Source organism: Sminthopsis crassicaudata, chromosome 6, assembly GCF_048593235.1.
Source record: "Sminthopsis crassicaudata isolate SCR6 chromosome 6, ASM4859323v1, whole genome shotgun sequence".
Classification (NCBI taxonomy): domain Eukaryota; kingdom Metazoa; phylum Chordata; class Mammalia; order Dasyuromorphia; family Dasyuridae; genus Sminthopsis; species Sminthopsis crassicaudata.
The window spans coordinates 170,350,194-170,369,242 of NC_133622.1; the positions used below are offsets into that span (position 1 = coordinate 170,350,194).

General features: G+C 34.0%; 1 protein-coding gene across 1 annotated transcript in view; it reads right to left on the reverse strand.

Annotated features, from left to right (window-relative positions):
- The window catches only part of FAT4 (FAT atypical cadherin 4), a 222,119-nt gene that overhangs the window by 95,697 nt on the left and 107,373 nt on the right, over window positions 1-19,049 (reverse strand). Inside the window, 4 exon segments of the mRNA XM_074274562.1 lie at window positions 1,911-2,083; window positions 3,640-4,295; window positions 4,297-4,565; window positions 16,685-17,035. Coding sequence (XP_074130663.1) covers window positions 1,911-2,083; window positions 3,640-4,295; window positions 4,297-4,565; window positions 16,685-17,035 — 1,449 coding nt within the window.

Here is a 19,049-nt window from a genome sequence, read left to right on the forward strand (position 1 = left end):
TTGAAGTGCAAAAAAACACACACATACATATAACACACACAATCATGTGCTTTCTGTTTTATTAAGAATGTGTCATGCAAATCACATGATACATCAAAGCAAAACAAAACATTTTAATTGACTTTGCTATAGATCAAATAAAATTAGTGTTTTAAAACAACATTAAAAACAATGGCCCGGTTGAGGCCTAACTGATCCCTTTGGATAGTTATCAGAAACTATCTACATGCAAAATAGCAACACTTCAGTTAAACTTTCCATTTAAGTTTGGCCTAGAACTGAAATGCTTTTGGGGTTCCACAGTAATTGCTTTGGCTTTCCAGTTGCTTTTAAATCCATAATAATATAATCCTTTATTGGTACTTAAAGAATTATACTCTAATTATAGCAGCTCTTCTTGTGGTGGCCAAGAATTGGAAATTAAGAGGATGCCCATCAACTGGTGAATGACTGAACAAGTTGTGGTTTATGAATGCAATGGAATACTATGATGACCTGGAAGATTTCAGAAAAACCTGGAAAGACTTACATGAACTGATACTGAATGAAGTGAGCAAAACCAGAAAAACATTGTACACAGTAACTGCAATAATGTACAATGATTAATTGTGAATTACTTAGATAGCTCCCAGCAATACAAAGACAATATAATTCTGAAAAGTTTTATGTTAAAAAATGTTGGTCTACCTCTAGAGAAAGAAGTGATAGAATCTAAATGCAGATCAAAGCATGCTATTTTTTAACTTTCTTAATTTTTTTTTTTAAAGAATCATACTCTGAGCTGTGAAATGATTTCCATAGGTAAATTATTCTTAACCTTTTTTTGTGGCATAGACCCTTTTTCAGATTGTGTTTTAAATGTATAAAATAAAACATGAGATATTACAAAGTAAACCAAGTACATTGAAATACAGTATTTAAAATATGAAAAAAGTTCATCCTTTCCACTATTCTCCTTTTTAAATTAAAGAATAAGAAAATCATTTTAGAGAATTTGAAACAGGATTATTTTAGGGATTAGGAAAATTTTAGCATGTATAATACTGGCTATAAAAAAGTCACAATATTCTTTAGTTATTCTTTTTTGTGGGGGAGGAAAAGGCACTTGGGGATAAATGAGTCACTCAGCATTATATAGCTAATAACTGACTGAGGTTGGATTTGAACTCAGGTCTTCCTGACTCTACTGCACTATCTAATTGCTCTTAGACAGCTACTCTTTTACTCCATTTTGGAAACAGAGGAACTCATCTGAAATATCCAAATATGATAAAGATGAATCATATTATGAACTTTGATTATTATCATCACTTAAGAATAAACACAGATCAAAGAATGGTTATAGCCTACTGCTAGGAGCAAGACCTCAACAGATCTCTTCCCCAAATTCTTATCCTCTGTTGAAGTAATGTCATCATGGCAAATAATCCTATAAAGCTGAAATCAGGGCCTACCATATTATATCATTGCCTTTCTCACTCTTCCCCCAAACCTAAGAATATCTACATTAATGCCATAAGGGTATCAATTATCTGATTATACTAATATGAATTTCTGTCACATTAAGGTGTATAAAACAAAGAAAGGTTCCATAAAACTTATATACTGTTCAGTATTATTATACCACTTTGAGAGAGAGAGAGAGAGTAAAAGAGATGGAAAGGAGGGACAGAGAGAAATAGAGAGAGAGAAAATATGTACGTATGTACATTATTTTCTGAAAATGGATTTTTTATCAAATGAGGAAAAATGATATTATATTTATTATAATTAAAATTAATTCATTTTATTATTAGGAATTTAGTGAAAATTATAAAAGGAATAGATCCTCAATATCTCTATTACATATGAATGAGTTTGTGGAATAAGGCAGATAAATCTGGAAATGCATTATAGTGTCATCCACTTACCTGAATCAGTTGCAGTAATCAATAAGATGCATTTCTCCTTTGTTTCTCTGTCAAGTTTCTGTCTCACTTTAAGTTCTCCGCTAGCTGAGAGAATGAAAGCATTATCTTCATTTCCACCAATGAGCGTGTATGTCAGTTTGCTGTTGGGGCCTTGGTCATCATCTCTTGCTACAAACCTACCAGAAGGAACCACATATAAGACAGCTAATTCTGAGAGGAAGAGGGAGTGGGGGGAAGGAAGTAGAGAAGGAAAGAATGTTATAATAGATAATACAGGAGTCTATCCTGAATGAAAAAAGAAAACAATCATTGTAACCAGAGGAGTTGTGAGGCTCAAATGTGAGAATGAAGGTAAATAAAGCACTTGGAAAATTTTAAATTGCTATCTAAATATCAGATGATAATGATTATTATTGTATTATTAATTCTAATTCTAAATTAATATTATTAGTTAATAATACTCCACTTTTAATCTGCTGATGGTTTTAACTCCACAGATCAAGCTATCCCTTTGAGAACATTTCATCTCTGTAACTCACCAATGTGCTGCTAACTCAGGTGTTGATTAACATCACCTCCTTCAGCCTCCAAATGGCTGGAAAACAGAGTATCAAACTCCATCCAGTACCCTTCTTAATTGAGGGCAGAAACTGGACTCCAGCATTGGTACTTTTTTTTTTTTTTTGTCTTTGCTCCATAAAAGAAAGTGCACTGCCTAACTCACTTTTAGGTAACCCCTGTGGAATTCTCTGGGGACAAAGTACATACATACTCTTTTAAATTTAATCTAAATAAATTGATTTTTTTAAATCTATACAATCAACAATACAATAAATCAAGTCTTGATTTGTACCAGTTACTAATTTCTGAACTGAAAATGCTCACACTAAAAGTTTAATAATCAATCAGTGGTTAGAGATAATTCTTTTATTTAAACCTTATTTAAGCACATTCCTTATTTAAACCTACAAACAAAAGTGCTAAGTATTTTCTAACAGAATATGCATTCCTTGAAGGCAGGAATCATTTCATTTTTAGCTCTGTATACAAAATACCTAGCACAGTTTATTCTGAAGAGGAAGTGCTTATTATATTTTTATATCTGTTAAATTGGATTTGTTTTGTTTTCAATTAAACCTGTTGTTTGATTTGCAATTCTAATATGCCATTTTCAACAACATGCAGTTAGATAAATATGTGGGTATGGATTCATGTGTGTATATATGTAAGTATGTGTGTATACACACACACACACACACACACACACACACACACACACATATATATATATATATATATATATATATATACATATATAAAATAAAGAGTGAGAAGAAGAAAGAATGAAGGATTTATAAATAGACTTTATAAAAAAAAAAAATTCCTCCTGTCTCACATAGGATGGAAGTGCAGCTTCAGCTTCCCTATTAATTGACATGGAAGCTTGATCCATTTCATAACCAAGCAAGTTCACCCAACCTTAGGCAACCTGATACCCCTCCACTCTTAGGGGTTCACAATATTAATGCCAAACTTAATCCAAACACCTGATTGGCTTAATTCTCTTTAATTCAAAATACCCCTAACTCAAGAGGCAGCAGCCTCCCTAATGATTGGGTTTTAACACCTTTGCTAATCATGCAAGACACACATAGATTGGGGGGAGGGCAGTGAGAAAAAAATTACCTCAAGATAAAAATAACAATAATTGCCTTATTTCAGAATACTGACCTGAAGAATTGTCTTTGGCAGAGATTCTAGATTTTCAGGGATATTAATGGAATATGGTGACAGCTCAAATACAGGAACAAAATCATTGATATCTAAAAGTATAATGTCCACTTTGGTGGTGTCCATCCTGGGGCTGCTGCCTCGATCTGCTGACTGAACAGTTAATGAGTACATTGCCTTCTTCTCTCGATCCAAGGGCTTAGCTACGGAGAGGATCCCTGTCACGGAGTCAATTCTAAACTCCTGGTTTTCATTTCCACTGAGGAGGGAATAGCGAACCTGTCCATTGGTGCCTTCATCTCCATCAGCAGCATAGACTTGTACTATGTCTGTCCCAGTTAGTGTGTTTTCATTAATTTCCACTTTATAAAGGGCCTTTGCAAATACAGGGTTATTGTCATTGATATCAAGGACGATGACGGCCACTTCCGTAGACGAAGAGAGAGGTGGTTGACCTTTATCAGTTGCTACCACAGTGAGAGTATAGTTGGACACCTCTTCCCTGTCTAGCTCACCAGTAAGTCTCACTTCTCCATCAATGGTCCCAATACTGAATTTGTTTCCCAAAGGGTTCAGCAGAGTGTATTCAATATAGCTGTTGGGGCCACTGTCTCGGTCTGTTGCTTGAGCTTTGAATACAACAGTATCAGTGGGAGGTGTTTTCTGGAACATAGGTCAATTTGGGGGAGATGAAAGTTGGAGCATTATCATTGACATCCAGTAGAATGATAGACACTTGAGCAGTACTGGTATAGCTAGAAGTTGAAGGGACTGGCATATCGTGGACCTGGATAACCAGGTTGTAAAAAGATTGACTTTCCCTATCCAGAGTCTGCTTGATTTTTAGAATACCATTTTTGTCAACAGTAAACTGACCGAGACTGTCCCCTGAAGTGATGCTGTATGACAACTGGGAGTTAAGCCCTGAAAGAAAAAAAATAGAGAAAAATAAAATTTCTTTCCTTCAAAGATATTAATTAAGGTCCTAATAAATATGTTCACAGCTACTTTTGCATTCTTGTTAAATTCTGAGCTAAGAACAATAACAGAGTTGATTTTGAGTATTTCTACTAAATATATTCATAAATAAAAATAGTTACGTTATATAGTGCTCTTAAAAGTTACGCAGGTTTGTTTCATTATTCATTTTTTTCCTTTTTTGATGTTATCTTTCTTGTGCAGCAAGATAATTGTACAAATATGTTTACATATATTGAAACTAATATATTTTAACATGTATAACATATATTGAATTATCTGTCATCTAGAAGATGGGATTGGGGAAAGGAAGGGAAAATTTGGAACATAAGGCTATGAAAGGTTCAATGTTGAAATATTATCTATGCATATGTTTTGAAAATAAAAAGCTTTAATAAAAATAAAAAATAAAAATATATGTATGACAGCTTTATATATCATTCTCCATACTGTAGTATTAAAACGCTATTAATAATTTCCAATAATAAAAGAGAGGGGAACAAAAGTGTCCTGGAGTAAAAATATACTAACTCCAATCTTCTTTAGCTCAATGACCATAGAAAAGCAACTTAGCTTTAGTTTCCTCATCTATAAAATGAGAATAAAATACCTGTAATACTAATTCCATAGGATTATCATGATATTCAAAAGGATATAATATATGTAAAATATTTTATGTAGTTATCAGCTATCCTACAATTTCTTGTGATTCTAGTTGTTAAGCAAATGATATAAATATAGCGATTAGTAACTTCAGTAATTTCAGTCTAACACATTTTCAGAGATGGATAACACAATATTCTGATGTGAGGCATTAATTCTGAATGCTTTTAAGTTTTTTAAAAACACTTGGCTAAGAAAAGGTTTTTAAGAAGCATTTTTTTCAAGCTAAATTTTATAGAATCAAAGCATTTTAAAGGTCTTCTTTGAATGAAATGATAGTAAAATTATACTTTAAAGTACTTTTACTTTAAGAGGCTTCTGTTTGATATGATTGCTTGTTAACTTGTTCCTATTTAGATCACAATACAGTGTCTTTATTTGAAAGCATTTCAGAATAAATTATTTTATCTCAAATAATTTTACAAATGAAAGTTTATAAGAACCTGACCCATGCTTCCATTTCCGTAGTTTGACCAGATGGGAAAAATTCATCTCTTACTGAAGCGTGATATCTTTTCTACAACTGAGTCCTAGAGAGTTGCCTACAGCATTGAATTTAAGTGACTTATCCAGGGTCACAGAGCTAATATGTATTACATTCAAGACTTGAACTCAGGTCTTCCTGATGCGGAAGGGAGCTGTCTATCGACTATGCCTTAGTGGCTTCTCTTTTATAAATGAGTCCTAGTTAATATTCATAGAAACACCAATGAGAGCATAATTCATCTTAATTCTTTTGCTAAAAATGGAAGTATTTGGTCAAGTGAGGGGATAGTTGAGGAAGGAAATACTATGCAGAAGGAAATGTACAAGACTTGAGAATAGATAATCTGAGTTCAACTCCTCAGTATGCCTTTTATAACCTATGTCATCTTTGGTAAATCACCTAGTTTTTCTGTGCCTCATTATCCCTCTCTATAAAAGGGATTTGGTTAGGAAACTTCTAAGCTCTTAAATGCTTAAACACAGTAACCAATGGAAACACTGAAAGGATGAGCAGTTAATTTTTCTTTTCTTTTCTTTTTTTTTAAATAGTATTTTATTTTTCCAAAGACATGTAAAGATAGCTTTCAACATTCACCTTTGCAAAAAGCATTCTGAAATGCTTTCAAATAAAGATACATTGTGATGTGATCTAAATAGGATCAAGTTAATGTGTTCCAAAATTTTCTCTTTTCTCCTTCTCCCACATCTCTGCCCAAGACAGCAAGCAATACAATATAGGTTAAACAAGGGCAATTCTTCTAAACCTATTTTCATATCCATCAGGCTGTACAAGAATATCAGATCAAAGGGGAAAAAACATAAGAAAGGAAAAAAAAGACAAGCAAAAAAACAAGAAGAAAAGGTAAAAATACTATGCTTTGATCCATACTCATTCTCTATGATTCTCTCTCTGGATGCAAATGGCACTTTCCATCCCAAGTCTATTGGAATTACCTTGAATCATCTCATTGTTGAAAAGAGCCAAGTCCATCATAGCTGATTATCACAAAATCTTGTTACTGTACAAAATATTCTCTTGGTTTGAATGGTAAATTTTTCAATGTACATTACTAGTATGTACTGAAAGCAAAAAAAAAAAAAAAAAAAAAAAAAAAGAAGAAGAAGCCTGGCCATTTCACACCCAGGGCAGATTTTTTCTTCTGAGTTTCTGAAGCCAGAGCTGCTTGATCCTAAGAATAAAATAGAGTTTGGCATTGGGCCTTGAACTATGGTGATCATACCAAGAATAATAGCTCTAAATCCTAGGGAATAAAATCCAATCATTCATACCTTCCATGTTATTAGTGTTCTAACACTCAATTATCTTTTTAATATCACCTTAATCCAACAATCCACTCCAAGTAGCACTTATTAAGTGTCTACTATATGCAACATACAATGGAATCTGAGCAGAGATGTGACAGATTAAATTGCCCCTGCCCTTACTACTACTTACATTCTAATGAGAAAGTGATATAGACATGGAAAATGAGTGATGTACAACATATAAACAAAAACACACAAAAAAATTAAGGATAAAGAAAGTTAACAACTTGAAGGATTCGAAATTTTAAAACATCATTCTCTTTTCTGGCTCTATTTTTGTCCATCCTTATGGTTTCTTACACCCCCTCTTCCACACTTCACTTTTTAGCAGGTCATGCCATTACACTTCATTTTCTTCTAGTTTGGAGTTGTTTTTAATTTTTCCCAACTTCCAAGACTACCTCTCAGGCTGACCATCACGGCAAACATAAATGTAGGAAAATTCAGCTTAGCATTAACCATTACTGCATTCTTACTGGAAATCCATTTCCTTTTATTAGATCCTCTTCTAATCACTAGATGATTTTTAGGCATTTCATTTTATTAAAATTTTGTACTTGAAGTAACAGAGCCCTGGTCTTGACATCAAGATCAAATGGACTTCAAATCCTACCTGAGGTACATTTCACCTATGTGACCCTGAACAAACAACAACCTTTCCAGGCTTCAGTTTTTCCATAATATTGGGAAGTTGGATTAGACAGCTCTATGGGCTCTTATTGCTCTAAATATATAGTTCTATGAGTCTCTAATAAGTCAGGATCTACATCCTATAACTGATTATTGTATAAAATGGTCTGAACATCCAATTTCATGTCAAAATCTTGGCAATATATATTCATTGTGGATGGTTTGACCACATTCTTTCCCACTGTTGTATATCTGTGGAGAAGGACTTGAGGGAATTTTACCATTGAAAGACAATTCATCTTTTGTTTGAATTATGAATGGTACAAAATTATGGGAGGACAGAGTTTTGAATTAAGGACCTTAACAATGAACTAAATTTTATCATAATTTTTTTTTTTAATCTATGAGACCCAGAGAGATGTTGTTTGCCCAGAATATCATGTGTAGTAAGCTTTGGGAGTCACAATTCAAAGCCAGGTCCAGTTAACTACATATCTAGTCTTCTTTACCCTACACCATAGTCCTTTAACATTAATCTTTGCTCCTCACAGTATGTATTTTAAATGTTCAAAAGGGAAATGCTTCCTTTTTTTTTTTTTTTAACAGTATATAGCTAATAAGAGAAGAATCTTGGAGTGGATTACTTAGGAAAATTTTTCAACATCCCTAATGATCCCAAACAATTCTAGATCACAAATGAACACATCGGTGTTCTTTATTCAATCTTTATTCTTCTGCCCATGTTATATGATTGCTACTTGTTGAATGACATTATTTAGGAAGAATCAAAACTATGACTCATTCAAGGACAAATAGAGGCTCATGGTAAGTGAAAATTATGTGGAGGTAAGAGGAAGAGATTTCTAGCAAGGGAACACGCATAAGATTAGTTGTTGTTTTGATCATGTTGATGAGGGTTGGGGCCCCTTTAAGATTCCTTTCTAATTGCCCAACCCATGACTGACCTTGATTCACAAATCCTGGTCAAAGGCACCCTTTGAATATCCAGGCCCAGCCTCCATCAGCTCAGCTTCCCCCAGCCCTCACCTGATCTGAGCTAACTGAAAAGCCCACCAAGAACTGGGATCTGCCCACAATCTTTTGGGTATAAAAGAGGTGAGCCAGAACTCCCTCATTGCAGGAGCCCTTCCAGCCAACACATGGTATCCTTCCGGCCATGTAGGGGTCCTTGCCCGCCCAGCGGCCACCTTTGGCCCTGGCGTCTTTCTAACTGAACTTTACTTCCAAATTACTACAATAAACCTTTTATTTATCAATCTAGGTTTTCATGCCTGTAAATTCATTTACAGGGGACACTGCGCCTCATGGGATTATCTATGTGCCAAGAAATGGGGTTCCCCCTTTCCTTTCCCTCATTAATGTGGGCATATGAGTAATTTAAAATATATACTATGAGAATCAAAGATTAATGGTTAAGGACTATAGTATAGGGTAAAGAATGTTAGATATGTAGTTAAGTTTGTAGTTTAAATTTCTCTGTTGTACCCATGAACTCTATGACTAAAGCCAAAACTCTAAGATCTTTTCCTTATTTATGCATGTTGTACTGATTGTAAAGGGCTGCTAAAAGTCAAATGAGAAAAATAAAGCATGTAAGGCATTTTGCAAAACTTAAAAAGCTATAAAAATGTCAGCCATTTATATTATTGAGGCAGGAGAAACCTTGGAAAGGAATCCCCAAGAGAAATAGCAACACAAAAAGAAGCCCATTTAAAAGAAATATAATTATATTTCTAAGTTGTCTGTGTATAGATGAGTGGTTGCAACTTGTCCTCAGAATTGAAATATGACCCTTGACTATGAAAGAATGGCCCACCCTGACACACACATAAATGAATTCATTTGGAACCTTCTGATAGACTGATAATACTATTTCTATTTCATCATTTTGCTTCAACTGTATACTAAGCTTCTGTTTGTGAAAACAAATAATGAATGAGGGAGAAAAAAAGAAATTGCTAATGGTATTTAAACCAACTGGGGTTGGAACCTGGAAGACAATGATCAGATGTGTATTTAAATTCCACCTCTTCTATTTAAGCTTAAGAGATCTTGGGCAAGTGTCCTCACTTCCTGAATCTCAGTTTCTCTTTCTGTAAGATGAGGGAATTGGATTAAATGGTTTGAGGGTCCTTTCCAAATCTAAATACTACTATGTCTCTGTATCAAACAATGCTTTAGTTATTTGTTGATATTTAAAGCGTCTGTGAAAAAATTAGAAGGCATAGTTCATTCTCCTAAGTCAGCTAGCATTTATCAAGTGCCTGGTATGCACCAGGCACAGTGCTAAATACTAGGATTCAAAGAAATTACAATAATGATGACAACAAAAACCTAACAGCAACAAAACAACCCCTTTCTTCAACAACTTCTTCAGTCAAATGGGGGAGACAATATGCAAACAACAATGGAAAACCAAACTATATTCCACAGTATAAATTGGAGATAATTGACAGAGGGAAGTTGCTATGATTTTTTTTTAATTTTATTTTTTAGAGGCAGTTAGGTGCCCAGGTTCACATAAATCAGTAAGTAGATGTGGATGCATTTAAACTCAGGTCCCTGACTCCAGGGCTAACTCTTGATCCACTGTACCATCTACCTATACCTGGATTTAAAACTATTAAAAAAAAAATTCGAATGAATCTAGCCCAACTTCACAATCATACCGAGAATCAAATTAGCATCCAATAAGATTGGGACCTGCTCATGGTCACACCAAAACAGGTAATAATGACAGATTTAGAACCAAATCTTCTGAGTCCAAATGGGGCTCTTTTCAGCTAACTAGACTATGCAGAAAATGACTTGACTGTATTTCTAGGCTTAGCAGCAGACCTGCTTATAGTAGAATATCATTAATTTGATCTTTGAACCTCTCTCCATCTCAACTGTTATGATCTTTTTGACCCAAGTTACTTAATCTCTATGTGCCTCATCTGTAAAATGAAAGGATTAGAGTCAGTCTTTATGATTCTCTCTGGTTCTAATTTTATGATCCCATGAATCCAAGATGGTAGCCATTTTTAAGTAGTGACAAACTGTCAATGTATTTGAATTTTTAGGAGTTAGGAACATGTCATCACTTAGCAACTTTAATTATGGAATCAACATATGACCTACGTGGTACTGGGCAAATCACCTTTCCATTATAGGCTTTAAGTTTCTTAATTGTAAAATGGGATTATGGGGTTTATCTCTTTGCATATCATATGTCAGGAATATAATCTCTACTTAATAGATTCCCTAGCTTCTTTCAAAACTCAGGTGTTACCTGCTCTAATATATGTTCCCTGACTTCTACTTATCTCTTATCTGGAAAATATTTCAGATACAATTTTTTTAAATGGTATATAAGTTTTATTCTGTCAATAGAATATAAGCTCCCTGGGGGGTTCAAACTGTTTTGTTTTTTTACTGGTTTGCAATCTTGTCTATATGGGGCACTTGCTATTTTTAATTAATGCTTACATTTTGCTAAATTGGATGAATATGATAGCATTCAGCAGATCAAAAGATAGAGACATTTTAGAACAAGGCAAAGCAGTCATGCATGGAGTTAGAAATTGCTCTTTTGCTTAACTTGGGGTTACATTAGGTTAAGAATACAAACACCAAAATAAATGGCAAGGGGAAAGGAATTCCCTATGTTTGAATCACATTTGTTCAAGCAAACAGCTTTAGAAGCTGTACTAATTAAAGAAAGAGAGTCTGAGAGAAAGTTAACCAGTGGAGAAAGCTTCATAAAATTCTATATTTCCATATAAGGAAGATTCAACAAAGGCATCGAATGAACAGTACTTATTCCATGACTGTAATTGAACCTTTGCAATTATAGGGCATAAAGCCATCTCTTTGTTGTTCTTTTCTTTCTTCTTTCTTCCTTTCTTTTCCTACTTTCTCCTTTCCTTCTCTCGGTCTCTCTCTCTCTCTCTCTCTCTCTCTCTCTCTCTCTCTCTCTCTCTCTCTCTCTCTCTCTCTGTCTCTTTTTCTCACTGTCTCTCTCTCTCTGTCTCTCTGTCTCTTTCTCCTCTCTCTGACTCTTTCTCTCCCCTTGCTCCCTCCCTCTTTCTTTCCTTCTCTCTTTTGCCGTTCTTTCTTAAAGAAAAAAAATAATTTTCTTTTCTAACAAGGTCAGTTTGGGACTCTATACATATGCTGTACATCTAGAAAATATATGTTGACATTTTAAAAAGCATAATTACTTGTGAATATTTGTGTTATCTTTCAAGAAATGATGCTTAGAACCAATTTTCTTTGTACAGAATGTTCGAACCACAGAGTAAATGTATTATTTTGAAATTCTATACTTTGTCCATCTATGTTGGAATATACATCTAATAGAGTTTTATATTCCACAGTGTTCCACTGGAAACAATCCAGTTTTCTATACTTGCTGGTCAGTGTGCTGAAAGTGTTCTCACTGAATGATCATTCCAATACCTTTAGTATTATCCATTGATTGAATTTGTCATATTTTGGGAAGGGTTGTGTATAAAATTATAAGTAGGCAGCTCTGGCACATTTTATTATAATTCACACATAGTGAATAGCTATAATTCACACATAGTTTTTAAGAATTAAGACTTATAAAGGGGTTGCTTTGATGTAAATGGAATTAAGTATCTTTATCATCTCCACTTATACAGGTAAAGGAAAGTGAAGAGAATTGAATAAACACTTATTAAGTACCTATTGTGTACCAGTCAACATGCTAAGCACATTAATTCTTAACAACTTCGAAGAAAGAGGTCATTATTTCTAGTTACACAGATCCAGAAACTGAAGCAGACAAAAGGTAAGTGATTTAACTATTACCAAATAACTAATAAATGCCTGAGGTAATATTTGAACTTGTTCTTTCTGACTTCAGATCCAGTGCTCTGAGAGTCAAGAACTTCAGAGGCAAGCCAGCCAAAGAAGTAGTTGAACAAGAATTCTCTGCAAGTGGCCTTCTAACTACTCCATTGTTTACAACTGTGTCATACAATCCATTGAATTCTGGATTAGGGTTAGCAATCAAGAATTCACATTTCATCTCCAGCACACCAACAGATATGACATTAGGAAAAGTTATTCAATCTCTCTGAGCTCCATTATATTTTAAGGTTTACAATGAACTTCTCATATCCAGTCAATTATATGATTTGTAACTGCCAATATGGGGAAAAATAAAAGATTTTATCTATACTATCTGTTATTGCCATCATTTTAAAAATCCTGCAAAATGTACAGGATTCATACACTTAGCAATGCTAATAAAGGCCATATATGCAAAATATTCTACCTCAACAACTTATCTCTTCCATATCCTGAAATGTATATGTGTTGCCCTCTAAAGTCCTAATATATAAAGTCTAGAAAGTCACTGCAATGTTTAAAGACCCTCTTGACTCAAACCAGCCCACATCCCTGAATTCCAATTCCACCAATGACACTTCCTATGTGATCTTGGGCAAATCAGTGTGTCTTGCTGGATCTCAGTTTCCTTGTTGATAAAATAAGAATGTGGACTAATATAGTACAAGTTCTCAAAGAGAAACCATGCTGGCAAATATAACTGAGTGGTCAGTTTTTAGTAAACAAGTTTATCAAAATACTTTTTTTAATCATTGTTTTTTGATAGTATAAAGAACAGGAACTCTGTCTTATAATTCAGGTCATTTGACAGGAAACTATTCTGATAAAGTATTCAGTACTGAAACAATAACCCATTTATCCAAAAAATAAATGTATTCCTCCAGGAACTATTCTGAGAATTTTTTTTTCCTCTACCTTTTTTCATTTGATGATCTCACCTTCTCCCAAGGTTACAATTATCTCTACATAGGTGATTCCCAAATTCCTATTCACATACTCCATATTTATATCTATGTATCCTAAATTCTTGTTGCATCTCCAAATGCCTGTTAAACATCTTTGCATAGATGTCCTGCTAGTTCCTCAATCTTCCATGTCCCAATAAGCTTATTATTGCCACCCCATGCTCACAAACATTTTTCTCTCTTGATTGAATTTTTCTGTACCTGGACATCTAGGTTTATAATTTTAGATGACTTCATTCACATCCATGACCTTCTCTATACTCATATATCATTTGTCACCTCTCAGAGTAGTTAGTTAATAGACTTGACCAATGTCACAAAACTTGTGTCATAGGTAGACTGTGAACCAAAGTTTTCCCGACTCCAAATCATTCTTATTCACTATGTTACATAATGTGGTGATTTTTATAACCATCAGTAAGATAAAAGAAATCTGATCTTATCTTATAAGAAAACAATTAATGTTACAGAAATTACCATCACCAGCATCAGTGATTTTAAATATGGAAAAAAAAATGGATCTGAGAGATAGGTAATAGAAATAAGAAAAAAGAATAAAAAGAATATTTGGATTCCCTCAAATCATTTCTTTCTCCCTCTCCCTTTAATCTACACTTCAATGAAATGCTAAAGCTAGGTCTGACCTATCACTTTTCTACTCAAAACTTTTTTGTGGTTCCCTATTGTCTTCTCAAAAAAATTGAAATTTCTCAATCTCATATTTAGATCCTCCAAAGCTGGATACAAATTACCACTTGAGTAATATTCTTACACATTCTGTATTTCAGAAAAATGGGAATATTTGCTCTTTCCAGAATTTGGCATTCCATTGTTTACTATCTCACACGTGTAAAACACTTCATTTCTGACTTTCAGAATAAGTCTTCTCTTAAGGATGCTGATAAGCTAAGTTTTCAGTAATATCTCCTAATCTAAATTTCTTTAAATGATCTCTCCTATGTTCTCATAATTCTCTATCCTTTATTACACTTATTAGGGTACAAGCAATAAAATATATCTTTTTAGGAACATATATATTCCTCAAATATAGGCCATTTTACTTTTGCCTTTATATTGTGGGGCCTACCAGAGTGTCTGCATTTAAGAGCTCTGCACTTATATTGAATTAAACATTTTCAATACACAACAGAGTATATTGATGGAGGGAGATCTGAGATGAAATCCAATTTCAGGTATTTATCAGGTACATGACCCTGAACAGTCATATAACCTATCTCAGATCACTTTCTTTATCTATAAAATGGGGGGATATACTTGATAAGTCTCTAATCTTCAGAGTTATGAGAGAAGGATTAGATTCCATTTAATCTAAACTCTCATTTTGCAAATGAGAAAACTAAGATCTAAGGAACATACATTTTTTGCCTAAATTGTCATGCCAAAAATGGAAACTGAGTTAATTAAAGAATAATTTTACTTTGCCTCTCTACATTCCTCTTGGGAATATTAAAACATTTTAAACAGTGTGCAGATTCTTTGATTTCATATTGTTCTAAACCTCTGTCCTTCCTTGTCTTCATTAATTATACTGTTTTCTAAATAATACTTATAACTGACCCTGAGAGGAAATAGCAAAGCACAAAATAACAAAGATAGAGTACAATAGTGAGATTGCCTAAAGGTCATTCCAATCCACATGAGGCAAAGCAGTTTAAGTTATACCTGATCCTGCAATATTTAGACTATCCTGGGGCTCCATGAAACCTATTAAGTTCTTTCTGGAGACTGAGCCTCCATTCATTTTTACTGGTGCAGGATTAGCTCCTATAATATGTATGAGAGAGAAAATAAGCACCTCTCTTCTCCTTGACTTAGAGAAAGTCAAAATATTTGCATGAGATATCTAAACTACCTTACTCTTTAGCATTGTGTTTACTTTACTGGAGAATGGCCAGTGAAGTTAGGTGTCAAAATTAAGTTTGGAAAGTTCATTTTCAAAGACCTCAAAAAAGATGAGATTGTTACCTATCATAAATTTTAGGGCTGGGAAGGATCTATCAAAATCATCTCTTCCAATCCTTTCCATGGCACAAATGAAGAAACAAAGCACAGATAATTTTTATGGTATAATAGAAAGGGGACAGATAACCATAGTTTAAATTCTACTTTCAAAGTTTAAAAAGCTGTTTGGACCTCAGCTTCCTCATTTGTCAAAATGAAAAGGTTGAACTGGATAAACTTTGAGAGATCCTTTATAGCATGAGATCTGTGATCCTATGTGAGTTACATAAAATATAAGCAGTTAAAAGCAGAAATAAGATTTAAACCCAGATCTTACCTAAAGAATGAGAGAATTAGACTTAGTGGTCTCTCTTCCATCATTATGCTAGTGTGCTGAATAATTCAAAGGTACACAAAATCCCAGAATATAAGCTCCTTGGGGGCAGAGTCAATTGGGTTTTGTCCTATATCCCCAAGTATTTTATATAGTGCCTGACACAATGCAGCTCTTAAATAAAGGCTTGCTAGATTGGCTTAAATTGGACTGTTAATATCTGGACTCTAATGGGACAAAGAACATTCTCAGAACCAAAGGACTCATGTTTGAGAAGTGATCATGAAGATGAACTGTGTTCAAAAGTTCTGTTATGTTCCTAAGGATTTTTAACTGCCAGTGGTAAAATTAGGTATGGATTTGCAAACATTTATTTTAAAGCTTTCTCTTTAACCTCTATTTTTTTTTAAAACTTTATTTATTCTTGATATTTTATTTATTTATTTAGCTGAGACAATTAGGGTTAAGTGACTTGCCCAGGGTCACACAGCCAGGAAGTGTTAAGTGTCTAAGGCCAGATTTGAACTCAGGTCCTCCTGACTTCAGGGCTGGTGCTCTATCCACTACACCAACTAGCTGTCCCCTTGGTATTTTATTAACCAACTCCAATTTGTAGCATTTATAGCTATCAGTAAGCTAAACAAAAGTTCATAATTATAGCTCCTACCTTGATAAATGGAATTCCTGTAAGTATGTGTTACAGTAAGTCCACAAAAGAAAAGAGAAATGCATTTTAATGAGCATGAACAAGAAGAAACTATTTTATAACAGATAATAACATACCACAAGCAAAGCATAATGATATACCAATTACTCACCATCATCAGCATCAGTGACATTGAATATAAGAATTGTGGATCCAAGAGGTAGATTCTCCATTAAGGATGTGCTATATGAAGTCGAGCTGAAGACTGGTGGATTGTCATTCACATCAAGAATATTAAAATAAATGCGGATTGTCATGAATTGTCCTCCACCATCTTCTGCACGGGCAGTGAGGATATAGTATTGCCGTGTTTCATAGTCTAAGCTTCGAGTCAAATTAAAGACTCCAGTAACTGGATTCAGGAAAAATATCCCATCTTCATCATCTTCGCTCACAGTGTATGTAATTTCTCCATTCACACCAGAATCATCATCTGTGGCTAAAATAGCAGCCACTAGAGAACCTAGAAGAGAATTTTAAAATCCCCCCAAATTAATTCTCTAAGGATTATTATTTTTGCAGAGGTGAAATATAAATCCATAATTTCATCAGTGTGAAGAACTCCATAAGTGTGGAAATTCCATCAACTCAGATAAGTCATCTGCCAAAACTTATTATTGTAGAAAATTTCATGGGGTACTATTAAGTTAAATGATTTACCTGCAACACTGGCTTCTTGATGTCATACAAAGAAGACATCTTATTTTTCAGCTTAGAGATTTTTCCTGTCTTTTCTCTGGTTACTGCCTTCCCTGACTTCCTTCAGGTAGCAAATTCCATCTTCTCCAAGAAGCCTGAACCAACCCCACTTAATTCTAGTACTCTCCCTTTATTAATTATGCTTTATTTATCCTGACTTCAGCTTGTTCATGTATATTAATTTGTTGTCTCCCCCAGGAAATTGCCTCTTTTTGTATCCCCATCACTTAGCACTGTGCCTGGTTCATAGTCCTTGCTTAATAAATGTTTATTGATTGATTGATCGATTGACTGATTGACTTGAAGATACTTAGCTGGCATTCAATTCAACAAATGCTATTTAAAAAAAAATCATTAGGCACCTACTATATTTCAGATGATGTGCTAAGTACTGAGTAAAAAAGACACAAATGGAAAAGCATCTGTTCTCTAGGAGCTTATATTGTATTAATATGTGTAAAAGCTATATTTGAAACTGGGGTTTCTGGAGTACAAAACCAGCTGGTTTCTTACTACTTTACTACACTGACTGTTGGCAAAACAAAATTATCCAAACAATGAAAGTTTTTAAATGACACTTTAACTAATAATAAAGTTCTCACTCCATCCTAGGAAGGAATATGCATCTATATCTAGTGTAAATATGTTAGTTGACCAACAGACATTTTGTAGGTACCTAGAAGTAGTAGAAGTATTAGGTAATACAGGAGATAGAATTCCTGAACTGGAGTCAAATTTGACCCCTGACACTTATGACTCTGAACAAGTCATTAAAATCTATCTGTCTCAGTTTCCTCAGCTGTAAAACAGGGTGTACCTACTTTTCAAGATATTTGTGAGGATAAAATTAAGTTATAATAATTATATAGCACCTACTATATGTCAGGAACTATGTATGTATATAGCATTTTACAAATATTTTATTAATTAGCAAAGCATTTAACACAATTCTTGGTGCACAGTAGCTATTTAATAAATACTTGTTTCTTTCACATTAATAGTGTCTCAATATTCCCAAATTGTTCACAAAATATAATATATCCATATCTAAACATGGATACATATTCAAAGAGCAAATCTAATTGTTTTAAATTATGGAAAACATTCTCTTTGGCAAATAAATAACATGAGTCATGTATGGGGTTATTTTTCATATCATATTATCACAATATAAAATGGAAAGAAAACTTGACTAGGAGTCAGAATCCTTGGGTTCCAAGCCAAACGCTACCATTTCCTAACCCTATGACTTCAAATGAAGTACTCAACTGATCTCAGCTTCAGTTTCCACATTTGAAAAATAGAGATGAAATTAATAGAACCTTCCTGACTCACCTTAATTATTAGGAAAATCTTCACAATTTGGCTTCAACCACCCTTTTGCCTATACTTATCTCAAAATGCACATTTTCCTGTATTCCATATAACAATTAAGCTGTAATCTGTCAGCTCCTCTTCTGTTTTAATCGCTTCCCTAGTCTTGTCCCCCTTCTCTGACTGGATAGACTGGATAGATTTGTTAAGGTCCTTCCCTCCTTTTAAGGACAAGTCTTCCCACATGAAGCCTTCTCTAAATGCTTCCACTCCCCTCCAACCCCTTGTCTAGAAGAAAATGACTTCTCTTCATGAATATCTCTTAGAACTTTTCCTTTATTTATGCTTGAACATCATGACATGATCCTTTGGATTGATGATTTGTGTACATCACATCCCCATTTCATGGAGAAAAAGGATAAATTCTATGTACTGCTGAAGTGGTATCAAGAATGCTGTCAGTA